The sequence below is a fragment of the Canis aureus genome, chromosome 20 (assembly GCF_053574225.1).
Source record: "Canis aureus isolate CA01 chromosome 20, VMU_Caureus_v.1.0, whole genome shotgun sequence".
Classification (NCBI taxonomy): domain Eukaryota; kingdom Metazoa; phylum Chordata; class Mammalia; order Carnivora; family Canidae; genus Canis; species Canis aureus.
In genome coordinates, this window is record NC_135630.1 from 29,251,331 (window position 1) to 29,274,931 (window position 23,601).

At 38.1% G+C, this 23,601-nt stretch overlaps 1 protein-coding gene and 1 non-coding gene across 7 annotated transcripts in view; one reads left to right on the forward strand and one right to left on the reverse strand.

Annotated features, from left to right (window-relative positions):
• SAP130 (Sin3A associated protein 130) overlaps positions 1 to 23,601 on the forward strand; it is an 83,249-nt gene that overhangs the window by 47,677 nt on the left and 11,971 nt on the right. For 4 of the 6 annotated variants that reach the window (XM_077861222.1, XM_077861224.1, XM_077861220.1 and 1 more), the window contains 4 exons: positions 2,593 to 2,697; positions 16,933 to 17,291; positions 20,234 to 20,482; positions 20,660 to 20,785. In XM_077861222.1, coding sequence (XP_077717348.1) covers positions 2,593 to 2,697; positions 16,933 to 17,291; positions 20,234 to 20,482; positions 20,660 to 20,785 — 839 coding nt within the window. The remainder of the gene's footprint in view (positions 1 to 2,592; positions 2,698 to 16,932; positions 17,292 to 20,233; positions 20,483 to 20,659; positions 20,786 to 23,601) is intronic. The other 2 variants (XM_077861221.1, XM_077861223.1) reach the window with 2 other exon arrangements.
• Positions 9,471 to 9,624, reverse strand: LOC144292005 (small nucleolar RNA SNORA62/SNORA6 family). The gene has a single exon (XR_013359552.1). It is a non-coding gene; the product is annotated as a small nucleolar RNA SNORA62/SNORA6 family (small nucleolar RNA).

Below are 23,601 nucleotides of genomic sequence, written 5' to 3' on the forward strand. Positions count from 1 at the left end.
CTTCTATTGAATTATGTATTATATGTTTTTGTGTGATTCCACCTTCCTTCCCTGGGCTTAAAGTACAATTCATCCATGTTATTGCATGTGATTGTAATTTTTTATTGCTATAGTAAATGCCATTGTATAACAATACCATAGTTTATGCATAGATCTATGGGTTGATTCCAGCTTGGGGCCATAATGTGATCCTGAATGTTTTTTGTGTATGACCTTTGATACATAGGTAAATGGCATTTGTTACATATGTAGGAGGGGATCTGCTGAGTTGTAAGCTATACTTGTTTATACCCCTGTACAGTCTAAGCAGCAGGTGGGGATCATTGCATTCATCACCAACACTTGTTACTGACATTCTTTAAGTTTGGTTATTCTGTGGATATATAGTGGTGTATCTCATTAGGTTTGATTATTTTCTTTGCTTTTGGGGAGTTAGTAGAGTTGGTAGAGTTGTTTATTTTTTTACTTTTTATTATGGAAAACTTTAAACAAATTAAAATTTTGAACTTATGAAGGTATACCCATACCCATCATTCAATTTCAGTTATCAGTTTATCAGCTCATGGCCAGTTTTGTTTAATCTACCTGCCTACCCACTCCTTTCTACCATATTTTGAACCAAATCCCAGACAGCCACGTCATTTCATTTGTATATATTTCAGCATGTGTGTATTGAGGGACTTACTAAAAAATAGAATAATCTTGTAATCTCAAATACCTACTCGTTCAAATTTCCAGTGGTCTCAAATGTCACAAATTTTTGTTTTTAAGTTATTTGAATCAATATTCTGATAAGGTACCCACATTGTGATCAGTTGATATGTCTCCTAAGACTCTTCTATAGGTTTCCTTCATCTTTTTTCCTTGCAATTTATTTGTTGAAGAAACTTGATCTTTTGTCCTGTAGACTTTTCCCTTTCTCTTCCTGGATTTTATCAATTGCATCCACATTGTATTAGTTTCCTAGAGCTACAAATCTGGTGGCTTAAAACAACAGTAATTTATTCTAACAGAGGTGCCTGGCTGGCTCAGTTGGTGGAGTACGCAAATCTCAATCTTGGGGTTGTGAGTCCGAGCCCCAAGTTAGGTATAGAAGTTGCTTAAGGGACACCTGGATGGCTCAGCTGTTGAGAGTCTGCCTTTGGCTCAGGGCGTGATCCCAGTGTTCTGGGATCAAGTCCTGCATTGGGCTCCTTGTAGGGAGCCTGCTTCTCCCTCTGCCTATGTCTCTGCCTCTCTCTCTCTCTCTCTGTCTCTGTCTCTCTTGAATAAATAAATAAAATCTTTTAAAAATTAAATTAAATGACATCAATTCCCAATTTAAAAAAAAATAGAAGTTGCTTAAAAATAAAATCTTAAAAAAAAAAAAAAGATTTATTCTCACAATTCCTATGGCTAGAAGTGTGAAATCAAGATGTCAAAAAGAGTTAGTTCCTTTGGAATGCACCCAAAGAGAATCCTCTTCCTCCTTCCTAACTTCCTAACTTCCAGTGACTATTGGCAAACCTTTGGCTTAGGGAAACATCCCTCTAATCTCACATGACCAATTCACATGGCTTTCCCTGTGTCTCTGTGTCTTAAAATCTCCCTCTCTTTTCTGCAATAAGGATACCAATCATTGGATTTAGGACATATCTTAAAGCTAGAAGGACCTCACTTTGAGATCTCTAACTTACATTCACAGGTACAAGGATTAGGACTTGAATATATTTTTAGGGACCACAATTCAACACACTACCCTTGTAGTGTAGTTTTGCTGTTCTTGTCTTCTCCGCACATTTTCTCATTACTTGAATCTAAAACTTAATGATTAGATTCATATATCTTTTTTTTTGGCAAGATCACTTTATAAATTAAAATGATACATGACGGTCTCCCATTTTGAGATCCTAGCAGACTTGATCAATATCTGGATCCATTAATTAGGCTGTGCAAAATGGTATATTCTGGATCTAGCCATTTTCTCTCAACCCATTCTTGTCTAGCATTTGCTCCCACCACTCTGCCAGAACCAAACATGTCACGATTACTCACGGCTTCACATTACTGAGCCTAGCGGTTCTCAGTCTGAGCCATATGTGGCCTCTACTGCATGGCCCAGTTGACACTAATTAACTTGATCAGTTCTTTTCATTTGACTTTGAGGAACTTAGGTCAGTGTAAATACATAGACATAATAATCATGAACACATAATATGGATTCCAAGTTTGATAATGAGTAGAAAGGAAACGTGATTCTTCATAGAGTATCTGAAATCCCTTAAAAAAAAAAAAAAAAAAGAAAGGAAACGTGACATACTAGAAGTAGAAGCTAAAAGAGTCACAGTGGTTGCTTCCTGAAGAGAGATGGGCAGGAAATGGGGAAGGGATGGGGTTGGGACATGCCATATTTTGTTAAAAGCATTTTAGTGCAGTTTGGCTTTTTCAATAATATACCTATATTACTTTGATAAAATTTTGAAACCCACTTAAAAAAATGGGTTAGCCAATATAGTGCTTTCATTTTGCCATAGGTATGCCTAGCAAATATGTACTTCCTGTCTTTTAATGCCCTCGGACTGTTGTTTTCTGGGTTTGTCTGGTCTTTTTCAGAATGGCAGTTCGGAAAACCCTCATTCCTCCTCAGCCTCCTGAAGTGGCTAGCCCTCGAGTGGAGAGCTCTATGCGGAGTACATCTGGGTCACCTAGGCCTGCAGGGTGAGCACATAAATGTTATCACTCTTGCTTCCAACTACACATAATCAGAGAGGAAAAAGTCTAACATGTGACAAATTTTACTTAATTTGCCTATGTGCATCTTTTTGTATCCTTTCTAGCTGTGACCTGGACACATTGCTCAGCCTCTCTGATTACTATTTATAGTAATTCTTAGATATTTCTTATATATTTAAATGAAATGGTACCTTTGAAGTGTTAAGGATAGAGCCTGCCTCACAGTTATTGTTGCTATCAAAAATGGCATCATGGGGTGGTGCCAGGGTGGCTCAGTCAGTTAAGTGACCGATTCTTGGTTTGGTCTCAGGTCATGACCTCAAGGTCATGAGATTGAGCCCTACATTGGTCTTTGTGCTCAGCATGGAATCTGCTTGAGATTCTTTCCCACTCTGCTCCTCTCCCTGTTCATGCTCTCTCTTTCTCTCAAATAGTCTTTTTTTAAAATGGCATCATGACAGTAGTTAATATACGCTGTTTTCTTTATTTTTAATTTCACAAGTAATGTTACTTTGTGAAAGAGACAATATAAAAATATTTAAAGTATAAAATGAAAATCTTTATCCTGTTCTCCATCCACCTTGCCAATACCACTAGCCAGAATCATATTGATTGGTAACATTTTTGTTAAGTATCTTTCCACATCTTTATTTATGTACACATGTAAATAGATTGAGTCTTAAAAACAGGATTTTGCTGATTAGTTTGTTCTATATCTTGCAGTTCTTACTTTTATCAGTAATAGCTTACAGTGGTGATGTATTTATCATAAAATTTCATTCAAGAAAAAATTATGATTGCTTTGTGTGTGCTAGTACCATTTTAGAATCTGGGAATGTAGAATGACTAAGACAAAGTGTCCGTTCTCCTTTAGCTTACTTTCTAGTGGGTGTGGAGAAATAAATATGTGAAGAAAAAGAAGGCAGTCTGAAGGAAATGTAAAGCAATGGGAGGAAGAAGTGATGCTTTCTGGACAGATGCTTTCTGGAAAGCCTTCTCTGAGCAGAGGTTTAAGAGCATGAAGGAACAGCCACATGCTCTCTGATGTCCAGCTACATCAGGCCAAGGAAAGAGCAGGAGCTAAGAATTTGATGTAGGAAGACATGCAATTGTTACTTTGCATATTAGTGCAGAAAAGTAAAAATAACCATGCAAGGAGAAGCTATAAAACTTATCTTAATTTTAGGCAGTGGGGGTTGTGCTTATTCTTTAAAAACATTTAAAACATTTATGTTTAAAAACATTTAAACAGGGATCCCTGGGTGGCGCAGCGGTTTAGCGCCTGCCTTTGGCCCAGGGCGCGATCCTGGAGACCCGGGATCGAATCCCACATCGGGCTCCCGGTGCATGGAGCCTGCTTCTCCCTCTGCCTGTGTCTCTGCCTCTCTCTCTCTCTCTCTCTCTGTATGACTATCATAAATAAATAAAAATTTAAAAAAAAAAAAAACATTTAAACATTTAAAATATTATGAAAATACTCAAAACTCTCATCATTGTCAGTTACCGTGAGTAGTAAAACTAACATTTATTTGGTACACTGTAATTTAAACATGAGAAACACTGAATTAAAATGTTTTTTCTTTTGGGGCGCCTGGGTAGCTCAGTGGTTGAGCCTCTGCCTTTGGCTTGGGGCATGATCCCAGTCCTGCATCAGGCTCCCCACAGAGATCCTGCTTCTCCCTCTGCCTTTGTCTCTGCCTCTCTCTCTGTCTCTCATGAATAAATACATTAAAAAATCTTAAAAAATAATAAAATAATATGTTTTATTTCTGGGGGATCCCTGGGTGGCTCAGTGGTTTAGTGCCTGCCTTCAGCCCAGGGCGTGATCCTGGAATCCCAGGATCGAGTCCCACATTGGGCTCCCTGCATGGAGCCTGCTTCTCCCTCTGCCTGTGTCTCTTGTGAATAAATAAATAAAATCTTTAAAAAATATTTTATTTCTTTCTAAAAAGTAATCAAGAGTAGTTGGAGCATTGTTTGCTGTCTTCACATTGTATAACTCAATGAAGAGCACAACAATCCTTCCATGTGTTGGTGAATTGTCATGCTTTTTTCTAAATTTGGATCTGCTTCTGACATTTTATCCTGTCTTTTCAATGGTGGCGAATTATTTCCAAGAGATAATTTCCTTTAATGTGAAGCTTTTTGCCAGCATCACTTCAAGGAACATCTTCATCCCATTCATCAAAACCCTCTGCCCTAACTAATGCATGGAATCCAGATGCACATTGCACAACAGCATCTTTTAACTGTGCTAGTGGCTTCACCAGATAGCTTAACATTAATTAATCAAATTGGAGTTAATTTATTAACTTTTGGAATAAATCAGCCTTTATTGGCCAGAAAAGGATTTGTTGTTGTTACTTTTCATTGTCCTTATAAGTGGCCATTTTCTCTTCTTTCTAAGATTATTTTCTTTTTCTTTTTTCTTTAAAGATTTTTATTTATTTATTTATGAGAGACACACAGAGAGAGAGAGAGGCGCAGACATAGGCAGAGAGGGAAGTAGGCTTCATGCAGGGAACCCAACGTGGGACTTGATCCCAAGACCAGGATCACGCCCTGGGCCAAAGGCAGACACTCAACCGCTGAGCCACCCAGGCATCGCAAGTAGCCATTTTCTTTCAGTGTGGCAGCTAACTTTAACACTTCGGCCTGAATGACTCAGATTGATTGATTGATTAATCAATCAATAATCCAGAATAGAAGTAAATACTGCATTTCACCGTAGTGGCTTTCTGTACCTGGTGTAATTTCTTTCTTTTCTTTCTTTTCTTTCTTTTCTTTTCTTTTCTTTTCTTTTCTTTTCTTTTCTTTTCTTTTCTTTTCTTTTCTTTCTTTCTTTCTTTCTTTCTTTCTTTCTTTCTTTCTTTCTTTCTTCTTTCTTTCTTTCTTTCTTTCTTTCTCTTTCTTAGATTTTATTTAATCATGAAACAGAGAGAGACAGAGAGAGAGAGGCAGAGATACAGACAGAGGGAGAAGCAGGCTCCATGCAGGGAACCCGACGCAGGACTCAATCCCGGGTCTCCAGGATCAGGCCCTGGGCTGAAGGCAGCGCTAAACCGCAGAGCTACCCAGGCTACCCTCCTGGTGTAATTTCAACTGAAAGATGATATGAGATGACTTTACCTTTCTTTTTTTTTTTTTTAATATTCATTGGATTCTCTCTACATGGTCCATACCATATCTTCATACAGCCCTAGGGCTTATCCTCTCTTCTCTTTGTTGTTGCAAGTTTCAGACCTTTTAATCACATCCAGTTTTACTTTCAGAATTACTGTTTTTTCCTGGGTTTTCATTTTTGTTGGCTTATTTTCACTCTCTATCATCCAGTATTATAAAATTTCACCTGGATTTATCTCTAGGAAACAAGAGACAGCACATCCACAATTTACCATCTGCATAAACTGACTAACAGGTATGCAGTGACCAGTCACGAATATACTTCAAAGGAAGTGGTGTGATTGGTCATAGATTGTGATGCATATCTGTTAGTTACATAGTTATTTGTGGACTGAGGAGCTAGCTGCAAAGTTTGCATAAAGTTGCATCAAGTTTATGTAACTACTCACAGTTAATATACAGTGGTAACTGATATTTGGACAGCTGGGGGATTGGTATAATGTAGTTACACATGTATACATACACTTCACACATATCAGTATTCTACAAAGTCAAGAATTCCTGTATGTTAAGAACACACAAGGAACATCAAGAGAAACCAACATAGAGCAAGGGGAGAGTTGCACAACATGGTTCAGAGATATAACTGAGGGCCAGATGATGTAGGGCTTTGTGGGCCATTCAGAATCCTTTGGATTTTATTCTGAGTGAGACTGAGAGCCATCAGAGGCTAAGCCAAAGAAGTGACATGATTTGACTTTTAAAAGGATTGCTCTGGCTTCATGCTGGGAATAAACTGCAAGAAAGCAAAAGTGGAAGCAGGGATACCAAGTGAGAGATGATGGAACCTTAAACTGTCATAGCAGCTTGGACCAGAATGGAGGTAGTAAAAGTCTTAAAAAGAGTTCACGGGACACCTGGGTGGCTCAGGCGGTTAAGCATCTGCCTTTGGCTCAGGTCATGATCTCAGGGTCCTGGGATAGAGCCCCGCATCGGGTTCCCTGCTCAGCAAGGAGTCTGCTTCTCCGTCTTCTTCTGTGTGCACAGAACTCTCTCTTTCACAAATAAATAAATATTTTTTTTAAAAAAAGTTCAGATTCTGGATATGTATTGAAAGTACAGTTGACAGAATTTTCTGATAGAAGGGGAGGAAGGCAATGAGTGGCTAAGAGGTTTTGCATCAGCAACTACAGATAGGAAGTAAGGAAGCCTATGGGAATAACAAGGGAAAAAAATCTAAGAGTTTAGTTTTAAATATTTTCAAATTTTGAGATCTTCATGTGGCTAGACACAGCCAAGTGGAGATGTCAAGTGTATAGCTGGATAAAAAATTCTGAAGTAGATCCATTTCAAGAATTGAAGATGGAGATCTATGGTGATGATTAAGTTCTGGGAATTATAAGCAGATATATGTTTTTTAGCATCATGAGGGTGGAGGAAAAGGACGCCTGGGTGGCTCAGTGGTTGAACATCTGCCTTTGGCTCAGGGCATGATCCTGGGTCTGGGGATCGAGTCCCGCATCAGACTCCACACAAGGAGCCTGCTTCTCTCTCTGCCTATGTCTCTGCCTCTCTCTCTGTCTCTCTGTCTGTCTCTCTCTCATAAATAAATAAATAAATATTTAAAAAAAGAGAGTGGAGGAAAGTCTATTGATAGTATAAGTTGAGAATAGAGGTGGCATGAAGATCATACGTTAGGACATGTCATCTTAGGAGATTGGGAAAATGAAAAACTTAGAAAAGGAAACTATTCCTGTACAGTGTGATATTCTCAGACGTGTTGATGCTATAATTAGTCCTCCATTAATGAACGCTTAAGTTATTTCCATTTATTACTGTAATAAGTAATGCAATAAATATTTTTGTTTATCGTTGAACCCCTTTGAAAACATTTTGAAATATATTTCTGGAAGTAGCGTTACTGGGCTAAATTACATGTAGAGTTTAAATGCGATTTCCAATCACAATACCTGTTTATATCGTCATGAAATGTGTTCTCATTTCCCCCACATTGTTCCCAAATTTAGATACTAAATTTTACAAATTTAATACATTACCTTTCATTATTTAAAGAGTTGTTTTTTTGTTTTTGTTTTTGTTTTTTTAAGTAGCTAGCACTGGAGTTACTTTTAAAGTCATAGGGGAAAAAAAAATTCCTCCAGGTGAAGAGCACTCTGTGAAGTACAAAAGTATATTCCTTGAAAGCAGCAATATATGCAGTAACTTGGGTGAGGAGGGGCTATATGCAGAGTCTTTCTTGAACTGAGTATAGTTCCAGGGTAGATTGTTGAGGTAGGGCCCTGCGTAGGGAGGCATCCACCTGGCCTTACTTGGAATTGGCAGTCTGTTTCTGTGGCACCTAAAGAGAGCATTTGGACTGTGAAAAATAACTAGCTGAAATCAGAGCAGTCCCCCCACCTTCCCACGCCCAAGTGAAAGGAATCTCATGTAAATTGCTGTTTTTAGGAATAGCCCAACTCATTCACTGATGAGTAATAAAAGAATATTCATGTGCAGATAACTAAAATTAAAAAGTAGGAGAAGGGCAACAAAATATACTCATTTGTTCAGTAAGAACACTTACCAGAAAAGCAGGACAGATGAAGCTTATTTTTAAAAATCTGACTATGAATTTAAATTACTTAAGTCAGTACCACCTTAGTAGAGGAAAACACACAGAAATAAAATGCAGACTCCCAAGACTAAATGACAGGACATAAAACAGATGACATGTGAAGGAACAGAACTCAGTAAAGATCCAGAAGAAACCACAGAATGAAGGTCAAATTCAAATAGAAAACAGTATAGACATAGAAGATAGAAATGGAAAAAGTGAGCAAAATTTTAAAAAGGAAGCGAAGATAAAACAAAAACCATATAGAACATACTATGAGACAAATAAGATCAAACATACATGTCAGCATCTCAGAAACAAATAGGTTATTTAAAATTGAGGACACATTAATATTATTTATATTATTTTTAAGTGGCACACAATTTGATGTACAATTACTGGCAGCTTAGATTCAATGAAATACTGAAGTCGAGTGGTGTGGGGAGATGGGGGAATTAAAGGAGAGAGGGAAAGTTCTCAGTACATTTTTTAAAACGTGAATGTATTACCAATTCAAAAAAATTAAGGAAAATTTAAATATTAGAAAATAGATGTAGAAAATAAATCCAAAAACTGTTAAATTTAAAAATTGAATTTCAAAAGAAGGCACATAGTACTATAAGGCTATTACTTATGTATGCTTAGTTTTTTTTTCTGTCAGTCACTAATACATCCTCAGACTCTCCACCAAACCTGGAGAAATCCTCCAAATACAGGCAGATCTGTCAGTTCCATTTTTTTTTTTTCGATTATATCCCTCCCTCCTTGAAGCCTTGCCTCTGCTTCCTCCAGTCTGCACTGGTTGCTCTCTGGACTTGGTGCCTAGCTATTCTCCCTGGTGTTTTCTTTGTCCATCATGCTCTGAGTCCCCTTCAACTCATCCCTGGCAACCGTACATTACTTTTCCTTGGTTTACTCTCTGATTTGTTAGAGCATCTCTTTTGTGGCAGAGAAGGAGTACTTAAGACATCAGGGGGGTTTTTTGCACATCAGAAAATGGCTTTATTCTGCCTCAATCTTTACTTGTAGCAAGAATTACCATCAAACTCCACTCATTGAGCCAGAGACCTTTATGGTGTTAGCAAAGGACTTAACCCTCACGTAGCACACTACCTACGCTTTTGAGTTTGTCGACCAGCCAGCAGCCTCAACCCCAAGCTCTAACAGTGTGCAGTGCACTCACTCTTAAGTCTACTTTCTCCGTGTTGTTGAGATGGGGTAAATTATATTGATCTGTCCCCAACCCCACTGATTCTATCTGCATTCTAGTATTGACAATATCCAGTGAGTTTATTTGGTCAGTTATTGTATTTTTCAGTTCTATAATTTACATTTGATTTGTTTTACAACTTTGATTTCTTTGCTGAGATTTTTTTCCTCTTTATTTCAAGTGAATCTGTCATTGCTTGTTGAAACATTTTTCTGATATCTGTCCTTATATAATACCTTCATCATTCATCTCCTACTCAAGTTGTGATTTTCCTGACTCTTGATTAAATGAGTGTTTTTCCATTTGTATCTGAACATTTATGGTCCTATACGACCCAGAAATTTATTTATAGCTTAATGTTTTATCAGTTCTCCTCTCAAATCACCCCAGCTGAGGAAGAGAAAGACATTGTCACCTTACTGCCAGGTAGGAGATTGAAGTCCAGATTCCCTACTTGGCCTCTTTTGACACCACTTCAGTGGTGAGATGGTACAGAGAGGATTGGGGTACTCATTATAGCCTGACAAGTGTGAAAATCTGGGATCTCCACAGGATTCGCAAGAGAGAATGGAGATGAGACCACAGTTGTTTCTGTGGTATTTTACTGGGGTAGAGCAGTTACTGTCTGAAAGTTTCCCATCTTGCTGAGCTGCTCCTGTCTTGGTTCTTTGAGCAGACTTTTAAGACTTTTGTCTGTGCTCTTTGACATTTCCATATTGTGGCTCTCCAGGACCCAGTCTGGAACACATGAGGCAAAAAACCCAAAGAAATGACTGCTGTGTCATTTCCTAGCCAGTCTGTCTTCATCTTTCAACATGTGTTTTGTTTGTTTTATGTGTAATACAATTTTTAGCTAAGTAGCAGGAAGAACAGGAAAAAATAGGTCTATGCCATCTTTCCATAAACAAAATTCCTACCTGCATTCTTAAATAATACAATGGCTAGGAGAAGTTTAAATTGAAAATCTCTTTTCCAGGGCACCAGGGGGTGGCTCAGTCCATTAAGCATCCAACTCTTGATTTCAGCTCAGATCAGGATCATGAGATTGAGCCCCACATCAGGCTCAGCACAAAGTCTGCCTCAGATTCTCTCTCACTCTCCCTCCCTCTGCCCCTCTTCCTTTTGTGCACGTGCACTTGCTCTCTCAGTTAATTAATTTTTAAAAATCTCTTTTTTCTTTGTAGGTGATATCTTCAACTTTACCTTATAACATTCTCTTTTGAAGGGACACCTGGGTGGCTCAGTGGTTGAGCATCTGCCTTTGGCTCAGGGCATGATCCCGGGATCCGGGATTGAGTTCTGCATCAGGCTCCCTGTGGGAGCCTGCTTTTCCCTCTGCCTGTGTCTCTGCTTCTCTCTCTCTCCCTCTCTCTCTCCCCTTTTAATTAATTAATTAATAAATTAATAATAAAATCTTTTTTAAAAATTCTCTTTTGAAGTTCTTAATATGAAAATCTGTAAATGTAGAGCAAAATAGAGAAAGCAGTGTTATTCAACTAGATTTATTCTTAATGGGCAGCCCAGGTGGCTCAGCAGTTTAGCGCTGCCTTCAGCCCAGGGCCTGATCCTGGAGACCCGGAATCAAGTCCCACGTCAGGCTCCCTGCATGGAGCCTGCTCCTCCCTCTGTCTGTGTCTCTGCCTCTCTCTCTCTCTCTCTCTCTCTCATGAGTAAATTTTTTTTAATTCTTAATATTTTGCTATATATTACCTTTTTGGTGTAATTAAGTTAGAGAGTTTTACTTTCTTGTGCATTTTGACAATTTACTTATGTATCTAGGTGTGGGTTCTTTCAGTTTTTCCTACTTGAGTTGGTTCAACATTTAGATAGATGGAAGGTTATCATCAAATTGAGGGGATTTTTGGCCACTCTCTTCAGACATTTTTTCTGCCCCTTTTTTTCCTTAGTTTCTGGGACTCCCATTATGTGTATGTTGATACACTTACTGCTGTCCCAAAGATCTCTGAGTTTTATTTATTTTTCTGCCTGTGTACCTACCCCATCTTTTTTTTTTTTTTTTTTTTTTTTTTTTAGTTTCTCAGACTGGATAATCTCAGTTGACCTATACTTGAGTTTATTGATTCTTTCTAATGGCTGCCGAAATACGCTTTTTTTTTAACTACCATATATTTTTTTAAATCTCTGTACCCAGCATGGAGCTCACACTTAACACTCGAAGATCAAGAGTTGCATGCTTAAAAAAAAAAAAAAAAAAAAAAAAGAGTTGCATGCTTTACTGACTTAGGCAGCCAGGCGCCCCTGAAATATACTTATGAGCCCTGTTAGGGTTTTTTTTTCCTTTCAGCTCTTATACTGTTCAACTGCAGAATTTCTTTTTGGTCTTTTTTTATAATTTCTGTCTCTTTATTAATGTTTGCTTAGATACTATTTTTATGTTGCTCTTAAGCCATGATCTCCTTTAGTTCTTTGAACATATTTGAAATAGCTAACTTACATTCCTTGACTAGTAAGTCTAACATCTCTGTATCCTCAGTGACAGTTTTATTGCTTGCTTTTTTCCCCTGTGTTTGAATAATACATTATTTCTTTACGTACCTAGGAATTATTGTTGAAAACTGGACATTTTAAACAATATAATGTGGCAACTCTGGAAATTAGATTCCCACTCCTCAGGGTTTCTTGTTGCTGCTTGTTGTAGTTGTGGTTATTTGTTTAGGGAGTTTTACTTCAATAATTCTTTAAAATTGATACCTTTGTCTAGCATGACCACTGAATTCTTTACTGTGTTAGCTTTGTGGTCAGCTAATGATTGAATAGATTTCCTTGAATGTCTGGAACCAGTAAGTCTCCCCTCTTTGCCAGAGGCCTCTGTGTGTGTCTTGGGATTGGCCCATCAACCCTGAGGCAGGCAGTTTTACATCTCTGTCTTCCTCTCTTCTTCCTGCTTGCACAGAGCCTGTCACTCAGTCACAGTGAGAACTTGAGTCCTTCTCAGTTCTTTCTTCAGCATAAGCACTATCTAGGGTATGCACACAGTCCTACACGTATATGTTGTTTCCTAAATTATCAGAAATACGTTGGAGCTTCTCAAAGCCCCTATAGACATTTCATTCTCCAACTTTTCTTTTAAAGCTTTTTGGATAGTTGGGCAGCCTGGATGGCTCAGTGGGGCGGCCTGGGTAGCTTATTGTTTGCCCTGCCTGTTACCATCCTGTCCGTCATTTGGGAAACTGATCAATTATGTCTAATTTTTACCAGCAAACTGTAAGGAAAAAGCTGTTTACACTGAACAGACAAGGTCAAATAAGACAGTCTTGTAAATGGGAACAACCAGAAAGGTTATATAATTATAGTTATCTGGTAAAGAGGGTTTGAAGGGACTCTAACCACTCTGGTACCTGCCAGGTTGCTAGTTTTCACTGTGAGCATTAACTGTTGGTTTGCAAGCATATCATGATTAGAGATAAAGGAACAGAAATAGGGCAAGAATTTATTGGTCTTACTAAGGTTCAGCTGATTTTCTTGAATAATTTTGCTTAATTGTTAATTTCCAGAGTTCTGAAAACATTGTTTCTGGTATTTTTTATCAGTTTTTTGTTTTTATGAAAGAATTTTCAGAGATCTTTACTCCCACACTTGCTGTTGTTCCTGGATGCTTTATCTTTTAATTCTTTTTAATCCCAGAATAATCCTTACCTGTGCCCTACCCCCATTATTTTGAAATAATTTAAGATTTGTAGAAGTTATAAAAATAATACAGAAAGTTCCTGTGTACACTTTACCCAGCTCCCTCCAGTGATTACATCTTATATAAGCCTTGTACTTTTTCAAAATGAAAAAATTGGCTGGGCACTTGGGTGTTTCAGTTGGTTAAGTGTGTGCCTTGGGCTCAGGTCATGATACCAGAGTCCTGGAATAGAGTCCTGCATGGGCTCCCTGCTCAGCCAGGAGTCTGCTTCTCCCTCTCCCTCTCCCCTCACCCTGCTTATGTGTTTGTGCACACACTCTCTCTCAGAAATAAAAAGAGGGGCACCTGGGTGGCTCAGTTGGTTGGGCATCTGCCTTCAGCTCAGGTCATAATCCCCAGGGTACTGGGATCGAGCCGTGCCCAAGTTGGCCTGGCTGCTCAGCAGGAAGTTAGCTTCTCCCTCTGCCCCTCCCCCTGTTCGTGTTCTTTCTCACTCTCGAGTACATAAGTACAATCTTAAAAAAATTGGCATTAGTACAATGCTGTTGACCAACTATAAATGTTAATAAAATGTCACCAGTTTTTTTTCCATTGGTGTGTACTACTTTGAAATTCCACCCATGAATAGATTTTTGTAACCATTATCATAATCAGAATGTGAATCGGTTTTGTTGCCAAAAGACATCCCCTTATTTGCAATCATACCTTCCCCCAAACCTAACAGCTTGCCACTTAGCTTTGCACCACTAGAATTATTTCATTTTGTGAGTTTTATGTAAATGGAATCTCATAAATCACAAATATATATATGTGTGTGTGTGTGTGTGTGTGTGTATTTCTCATACAATAACCTGATGATGCTGGTTTATTTTCACCCAACATAGTACTTTTGAGATCCATCCAAATTATAGCGTGTATCAATAGTTCATTTTAGAGCAAGTGATGTTACATCACATATATGTACCAGATTGTTTATCCATTTGTTTATTGATAAAGTTCATGGGGGTTGTTTCTCGTTTGGGGTTATTACAAATAAAGCTGCTGTGAATAGTCATGTAAAATTTTGTTGATGGACATATATTTTCATTTCTCTGGGATAAAAATCCTGAGAGTGCAGTTGCTAAGTTACATGTATTTTTCATTTTATAAGAAACTTCTAAAATGTTCTTGCAGAAGTGGATGATTTTAGATTCCCACCTGCAGCATGTGAGATCCTTCTGTCCTAAAACCTTGTTAAACTCATTGATTAGTGCTAGGAGTTTTTTTGTTGTTGTTGATCGAGTTGCTCTACATCTTTTTCTGTGCTTGCCATTATAAAGGTCTTAAATTCTATTTTTACCATTCTGATAGAGATATGGTGGCATATCATCTAGACTTTAATTTGTACGTCTCTACTAATGGTATTGAACATCTTTTCATATGCCTGTTTGCCTCCTGGATATTTCTTTAGTGAAGTGTCTGTTTATCATTCATATTTCCTGCCCATTTTCTGATGAGATTCTGTTTTCCTAGTATTGAGTTTACAGACTTCTTTATTAATTGTGAATATAATTCTTTTATCATAGATACATGTTTTGGTTTGTATGTTTGTCTTAACCATTTTTACATTTCTTTGGTGTTAAGCATATTCTCACTGTTGTACAACCATCTCCAGATCTTTTTGATCTCGCAGAACTGCAATTCAGTACCCATTATTCAACCACTCCCATTTTCCCCTACCCCTACCCCCGAGAGCCACTATTCTTTCTTTTTCAATAAATTTGGCTACTCTGGGTACCTCACATAGTGGAATTAACATAATGTGTTTTACAAAAATTTTTTTCAATCTGGCTTGTCTTTCCAACCTCTTAAAATGCTCTTTAGCAAAACAAAGTCTTTAATAAAACACAATTTATTGTTTTTTTTCTTTTAGATTATGCTTTTGGTATCATGTCTAAGATCCCTTTATATAATCCTAGGGTTTTTTTGTATTTTGTATAAAACTTTTATAGTTTTACATCTTACATTCAGATTTATGACCCACATTGAATTCATTTTTGTGTATGGTATAAAGTTTTGTTTAGTGTTGAATTTTTTGCCTATGGAAATACAATTGTTTTTGGCCTTGAACTTGAGCGGTACTGTTTTGTACAGCTTTTCCTATCCTGAATTTTCATTACTAGTACTATAAGTAGGTAAACCTTTACACAGTCAGTTAGGTGGCTGCATTCAGCTCTGTTCATGATCTCTCGGGGTCCTGGGATCCATCCCCGTGTGGGGCTCTCTGCTCAGTGAGGAGTCTCCTTCTCCCTCTGCCCCCTCCTCCACTCGTCTCTTGCGTGCTCTAATAAATAAAATCTTTTTTAAAAAACTTATTTGAGGGGATCTCTGGGTGGCACAGCAGTTTGGCGCCTGCCTTTGGCCCAGGGCGTGATCCTGGAGACCCGGGATCGAATCCCACATCGGGCTCCCGGTGCATGGAGCCTGCTTCTCCCTCTGCCTGTGTCTCTGCCTCTCTCTCTGTGTGTGACTATCATAAATAAATTAAAAATTAAAAAAAAAAAAAAACGTATTTGAGAGAGAGAGCACACATGTGGGCAGGTGTGAAGTGGGGGAGGAGCAGAGGTGGAGAATCTTTCAGCAGATTTTCTGCTAAGCGCAGATTCCCAACTAATGGGCCCAGTCTCAAGACCCATGAGATCATGACCTGAGCTGGAAACAAGAGTCTGATGCTTAACTGACTGAGCCACTGGTACCACAAAAATAAAATCCTTAAAAAATGTGGAGGGAGGGCTCCCTGGGTGGCTCAGCGGTTTGGTGCCTACCTTTGGCTCGGGGTGTGATCCTGGAGTCCTGGGATCGAGTCCCATACTGGGCTCCCTGCATGGAGCCTGTGTCTCCCTCTACCTATGCTTCTGCCCCCTCCCCACCTCTCTCTGTGTCTCTCATGAATAAATAAATAAAATCTATTAAAAAAAATGTGGAGGGAATATTTTAAATACTTTTTAAAATAATGTTTAAAAAGAATTTGTAATAAAGAGTGGATACTTCTAAAACTGGAAAAAAAAGGATATACAGTTTTAAACATTAAATATGTAGCTACTTTAGATGCCTGGAGTATTCTGGTAAAATAAACTGGAAAGTTGTAAGAGTGATGCCTCTGGGTAGAGTGCTGGGCGTGTGAAGTGGAGAAAAATTATTTTCAGTTTATATTCTTTTGGATCTTTGCCATGTATTTAAGTTTCCTCTTCTATAAGAAATAGGTTTATGAGAAACTACATACAAAGTATAAGTACGATTGTGATTTTTTTTTAAAAAAGGAATTTCCTAAGACAATATATGCATTAAGGAATTCTGGAAGAAAAAACACTACCAGGGTGAAAATTATTTGCCTTTTGATGATGGGACTTTGAGTGATTTCTTTAAGATGTTATTTTCTAAGTTAATTTTATTTATTATTAAATTTGGTGGGGGTGAGGCAAGGAAAGGATATTTCTAAAACTTGAATTTTCTTTAAAGCTTACCTTAGAAATTCAATTTCTAGAACCAAGTAACAAAGTCTAAGTTGTGCTACACCTAGTACAAAAAGATCTGATGCTCATCCTCTGAGATGTTTGCTACATTATCTTTGCTTTTGTGTTTCAGTGCCAAACCTAAGTCAGAGATCCACGTATCGATGGCCACTCCCGTTACTGTGTCCATGGAGACTGTGTCCAGTCAAAATAATGATCAGCCCACCATTGCAGTCCCTTCCACAGCTCAGCAGCCTCCATCGACCATCCCAACCATGATCGCAGCCGCAAGTCCCCCATCACAGCCAGCTGTCGCCCTCTCTACCATTCCCGGAGCAGTCCCCGTCACTCCCCCTGTCACTACCATTGCGACTGCCCCTCCACCATCAGCTGCCGTAGCTGGCAGTCTGTCCTCTGTGTTGGGCCCTCCGGTACCTGAGATAAAAGTTAAAGAAGAAGTAGAACCAATGGACATCATGAGACCTGTCTCTGGTAGGTTCAGTCACAGAGTTTTCTCTTCATTGGCATGTATTGCTTCCTCTTTTCCTGACACTCCTCAGGGGCCAGACTCTTGCATGACCCCCAACTATGAAGCCTAACCCCTTGGTGCCTGTTGTAAATTTGCCTGTCATTCATTTTAAGAAAGGGAAGACCACTTGGTTTCCATTTTTGCTGCCCTTTTAGCATTAATTTTATTTCTTACCAAAATCATAAAAAAGATTAACATTTCCGTAAGAATATCCTGAAATAAAGCTTCTGTGGTTATCTGTTATATTGTTTTCTCTTCTATTTCTCATTTTGGTTTTTGAGTCTTCTTTTTTCCTTAGTTAATGTAGCTAAAGCAATGCTTTTTTGTTTGTTTTTGCTTATTTTTTAAAAAAACTGGTCATTACTTTCAGTGTTATGTATTCTGGTCTCTATTTTATTTATTTTTCATTTTTCTTTGTTATTTCCTTCCCCAACTAAATTTCAGTTAAGTTTCTTTGGTGTTTTTTTTTTTTTAAGATTTTATTTATTTATTTATTTATTTATTTATTTATTTATTTATTTATTTATTTAATCATTCATTCATTCATTCATGAGAGAGACAGAGACAGAGGCAGATACAGAGGCAGAGGGAGAAGTAGGCTCTCTGCGGGGCGCACGATGTGGAACTCAATCCCAGGACCCTGGGATCACGACTTGAGCCAAAGGCAGACGCTCAACCACTGAGTCACCCAAGTGTCCCAATTTCTTTTTTTTTTTTCTAGTTCCTTGTGGTATAATGTTTATTTGAACTTTTTTCCTTATTATAAGCATTTATAGCATAAAAAATTAAAAATAGGAAAAAGGATCAAAATAAGATCATAGCTAAGTGCTAATTATTTACAATTTATTCCCTGCCAATTTTTATGCCCGGTTACGCAGGGAAGCAAGATTTCCATTGTTGCAAATACTCTCTTGATAAACTTACATGTGATTAGCAAAATAAAACTACTCACTGCCGGGATCCCTGGGTGGCGCAGCGGTTTGGCGCCTGCCTTTGGCCCAGGGCGCGATCCTGGAGACCCGGGATCGAATCCCACATCAGGCTCCCGGTGCATGGAGCCTGCTTCTCCCTCTGCCTGTGTCTCTGCCTCTCTCTCTCTCTCTCTCTCTGTGACTATCATAAATAAATTAAAAAGAAAAAAAATTAAAAAAAAAAAAAAAAACTACTCACTGCCTACTATGCCGCCTCTCCTTGACTCCAAACTCCCAGTGTGTGAAATGCAGATCATTTTGGAAGTTTTCTTTTTGCTTGTTTGTTTATATGTAAGTTATTTATTGAGAAATGTTGCTTCCCCTGACTACAAACGTAGTATTTAATGTACAAAATTTATGAAATACAGATAAAGTCAAAGTGGATGGCAAATCATTTTGTTCTCTAATTAGCCGGCATTACCCTCTTACCGTTTCGGTGTAAAGGCCTCCATTCCTCATGCTGTTTGTTCAGTAAGACACATAGTTGTGCTGTGTCTGCAGTTATTAAACCTCCTGTTTGTTTTCATTTATTATGCCATGAAATATTCTTCTGTCTTACCCATATTTAGCCTTAGCACTTCATTGAAAGACACGATGGATAATTCAGGAGGGGAAATGAAGTGTTTTCAATTTTACTGTTTTTTTCTCTTGATTTGAATAGTTCCTGTTTTCCTTAAAAACAATGTACATACTTTATTTAAAAAACATTTTATTGCTAAAAATGCTGATCACAACCACCATAACCAATATGATGATAATGAAAAAGTGTGAAATACTGAGAGTTACCAAATGTGATACAGAGACATGAAGACATGAAGTGAGCAAATGCTATTGGAAAAATGGTGCTGATAGACTTGCTTATTAATACAGGGTTTCCGCAAACCTCCAATTTTTGAAAAATGCAGTATCTGCAAGGTACAATGAAGTGAAGCACAACAAAGTGAAGTATGGTTCTATGAGGGAAAGTTAGGGCTGGAGCTGTGATTTTAAGAAGTTTTAAAGGGAGAGCTTCATTGAGGAACTGATCTTTGAATAGAGACATTGAAAAGATAAAGTGCTAGTCATTAAGATATCTGTAAAAAAGAGCAACTCCAGGCCTCAGGAACATGCCTACTATGCTCAGAGAATAGCAAAGACAGTCCAGGTAGCCAGTGCAGGGATAGTATGTGGACTCCATAAAATCATTAAGGATCCAAGTTCCTACCCCCCCTAGTTTGGCCCTCATGCTTTTTTTTTTTTCCTTTAAGATTTTATTTATTTATTCATGAGAGACAGAGAGAGAGAGAGGCAGAGCCACCCAGACTGCCCAGCCCTCATGCTTTTGATTCAGGAGAGCTGCTAGAACTCCAGCTATTATATCTGAGTTCCAGGGTGACAAGACAAGGAATAGAAGGTCACACCTTTTTTAAAGGAAATTTATTTAAGAATGCTGCAACACACTTCTATTTTTAAATGGCCATACCTATCTATAAAAGAAGCAAATTGGGCAGCCCAGTGGTTTAGCGCCACCTTCAGCCCAGGGTCTGATCCTGGAGACCTGGGGTCGGGTCCCTTGTCGGGCTCCCTGCATGGAGCCTGCTTCTCCCTCTGCCTGTGTCTCTGCCTCTCTCTCTCTGTATCTCTCATGAATAGATAAATAAAAAATAAAAATGAAAGGCAAATCAGTAGAGCCTTTCAGCTGAGTGGCAATGTGCCCATCTACAAGTGTGAGAGTCCTCATTCTAAGGATGGTGAAGTTGTGGTATATTAGCAGTTGGCACCCTTTGCCATAAATAGAATGCTTATATAGCACAGTGCCTGGCTCATAAGAAGACTCAGTAAATGGTAGTTCTCTTTTCTGACTTCTTAACCATTCTCATTAGTTGGAAATCAGGTGAAGTTTTCTCTTATTTTGGGGTTCCCATACATGTATGTGCTTTTTTTTCCTATGACAGCAGTTCCTCCCCTGGCTACCAGCACCGTGTCTCCATCTCTTGCATTGCTGGCTAACAATCTGTCCATGCCTACAAGTGACCTACCACCTGGTGCCTCCCCAAGGAAAAAGCCTCGAAAGCAGCAGCATGTGATTTCAACAGAAGAAGGGGATATGATGGAGACAAACAGCACTGATGATGAGAAGTCCACTGCCAAGAGTCTTTTGGTGAAGGCTGAGAAGCGCAAGTCTCCACCCAAGGAGTATATCGGTAATGGTTGCTTGGGCTAGCTGTTGTCATGTGAAACTTTCCCACTTAAGTCAGGAGTTCATCCTGAGGCTGTTTGCATAATTAGATTTCACTTAGGGATCACTTCTTGGGGTTATACTTGAGGATTCTTGACAATATATGTTATTTAATATCTTTCTTTTCTTTTCTTCTGAATAGATGAAGAAGGTGTGAGGTATGTTCCAGTGCGTCCAAGACCTCCCATTACTTTGCTCCGTCACTATCGGAACCCCTGGAAAGCTGCTTACCACCACTTTCAGCGGTACAGTGATGTCCGAGTCAAAGGTTAGTTGGATGAAATTGGTCTTTCACTTGACTATAATGTAATCATAGGACAATAGACAGAATTACAATTTCGTAGTTTCAAAAAAATCCTGATGGTGACAGGATGACCTCTTTAGCTCCCAGAGTAGTTGCGGAAGAGCTGTACTAGATTGTTATTTGACATAGTCCACATTAATCCCAGGGATGTCAGATGTACATACATTCTAAGCCCCAGAAAGTTTATTTTACAGAAGGGCTTTTGTTTAACATATGTGAAGCTCTTGAAATAGTCCAGGGCAAGCCCTCAGTAAATGATTTTGTTTGTTGTTATTGAGAATTACATTTTAATAAAGCCACATATAGTAAAAATAGCTGATAGTACTTTGCAAATATCTACAGATATTCCTACTGAGATTAAGTCTCATTATCTCAGATATAATCATTACACAGAGAAGTATACGGTTTGAAGGAATTGGTCACATTTCCCACTCCCTCACATAAATTCTACTTGGAAACTTCTCTGAGGGTTTCACTGAAGCCTCAAGATGAGTCAGAGTTGGATGGTATTGTCTAATGTCTGTGAGCGCAGATGAGGATTCTGACAATTTAGTCTCTGAACGGAAGTACAAAGGTGACTGCACTTCCAGGAACTCTTCCTCATGAGTGTACCCTGAGCTCTGAAAAGAAGCTAGATTTCCAAAAGTCAGAGAATGGTGATCTTTGATGGAAGCAGGACATAGGGCACTAAACATCTCTTCACATCACAAGAATTCCATATCCTAGCAGGGAAGTGTTTTAAAGTATTGCCTGGTAACATTTTAAGCCATACTGAAATATTATTACTGCTTCCTGGGACTCACTCATCAAAAACTGTCTCAGGAAAGGTAATGTAACAGCTGAAAGTATTGATCCAAATAATCTCTTGACTATTAAACTCTATTGATCTGCTTTGCCCAAGCTTTATTTTTTTTTCCAAGCTTTAAAATCATGTTCATATAAATAAATCAAGATGAGATACTGAAATTGGTCAGGTAATTTCATAAGAAGGAAAAAAAAGAAAAACAAGACAAAAAGCACAGGAAATAAACAGAAAGCAAATAATAACATGACAGACTTAGCCAGCCTTACAATATTAGTAATTACCTTAAATGTAAATAGTCTGAACATAACAATTAAAACACCAATTGGCAGGGTGGATAGACAGAAAAGATCCAACTATATTCTATCTTTAAGAAACTCACTTTAGATTCAATGACATAAGTAGATTGACAGTAACAGGATGGAAATGATAAATACAATGCAAAAATAAGGCAAGAGTGGCTATGTTAATGTCAAATAAGGTAGACTTCAGAGGAAAGAAAATTACTAGAGACAAAGAAGGACATTGCATAGTGTTAAAACGTACAGGCAACAGAAATGAAGAGCTTCAGAATATATGAAAGCAGGAATAGGACAGCTGAAAGAACTAGGCAAGTGAACAGTGCTGGTTAAAACTTCAACATCATACTCTCGGCAACTAGTGAAACTACGTGACAGGAAATAACAAGGAATACACACCTAAAACCAACAACATCTAACAGGCCTTTATAGAACACCCTAACAGCAACAGAATACACATTGTATCAGGTGCCTACAAAACATAAAGATAAACCATATCCTGGATCATAAAATAAACTTCAACAAATTTAAGAGAATCGAAATCATACAGGGTATCTGCATTGACCATAATGGAATCAAACTAGAAACTCCTAGTTTCTAGTAACAGTTCTCCAGTAACAGAACAGAAACTCCTCCAAACCATGGAAATTAAACAACATGCTTCTTTTTTTTTTTAGATTTATTTAAGTATTGGAGATGGCAGGGCAGAGGGAGAAGGATCAACATGGAGTGCAGCATGGGACTCAGTCTCACAACCCTGAGATCACAACCTGAGCCAAAACCAAGAGTCAGATGCTTAATTGACTACACCACACAGGCCACTCCTAAATAACACACTTCCAAATAATTGGTCAAGGGACGCCTCAGTGGCTCAGTAGGTTAAGCATCTGCCTTTGGCTCAGGTCATGATCTAAGGGTTCGGGGATAGAGCCCTGTGTCATCGGTCTCCCAGCTCAGCAGGAAGTCTACTTCTCCCTCTCTCTGCCCCCCGCTGCCCTCCATTTGGGCAATCTCTATCTCAAATAAAACTTTTATTTAATTGCTCAAAAAGGGCATCTCAAGAAAAAATTTTAAAATACATAAAACTGAATGAAAATCAATACATATCAGAACACGTAGGAGGGAGGACACTAAAGAAGTACCAACAGGGAAGTCTGTGGCATTAAATGCTTACATCAAAGTTCTTATCTCAAAAAAGTAAAAAGAAAAAAAAAAAGGAAAGAAAAAGAACAAAGTAAACTTAAGCCAAGTGCAACAAAGAAGGTAGTAAAGATAGGAGAAATCAATGAAATTGAAAACAGGAAAATGATAAAATGAATGAAACAAAAAGTTGGTTCTTTGAAAAAAAAAATTGTCAGTAGCAAAACTGAAAAAGATGAAAGATACAAGTCATAACTATCAAGAATAGAACAGGACATTACTAGAGATTGGGCAACCTTTTAAAAAAATATAAGAAAACACTGAACAAGTTTATGCTCAGAAAATAAAACACACTTGGATGAAGTGGACTAATTACTTGAAAACACAAACTACCAAAACTCAACCAGAAGCAAATACACAATCTGGTTAGTCCTATAACCAATGAATAAATTAAACCTGTAGTTTTAAAGCTTCTAAACAGAAATACATATTTTCAGATACTTTAACCAGGAAATTCTACTAAACTTTTTTTTTTAAGA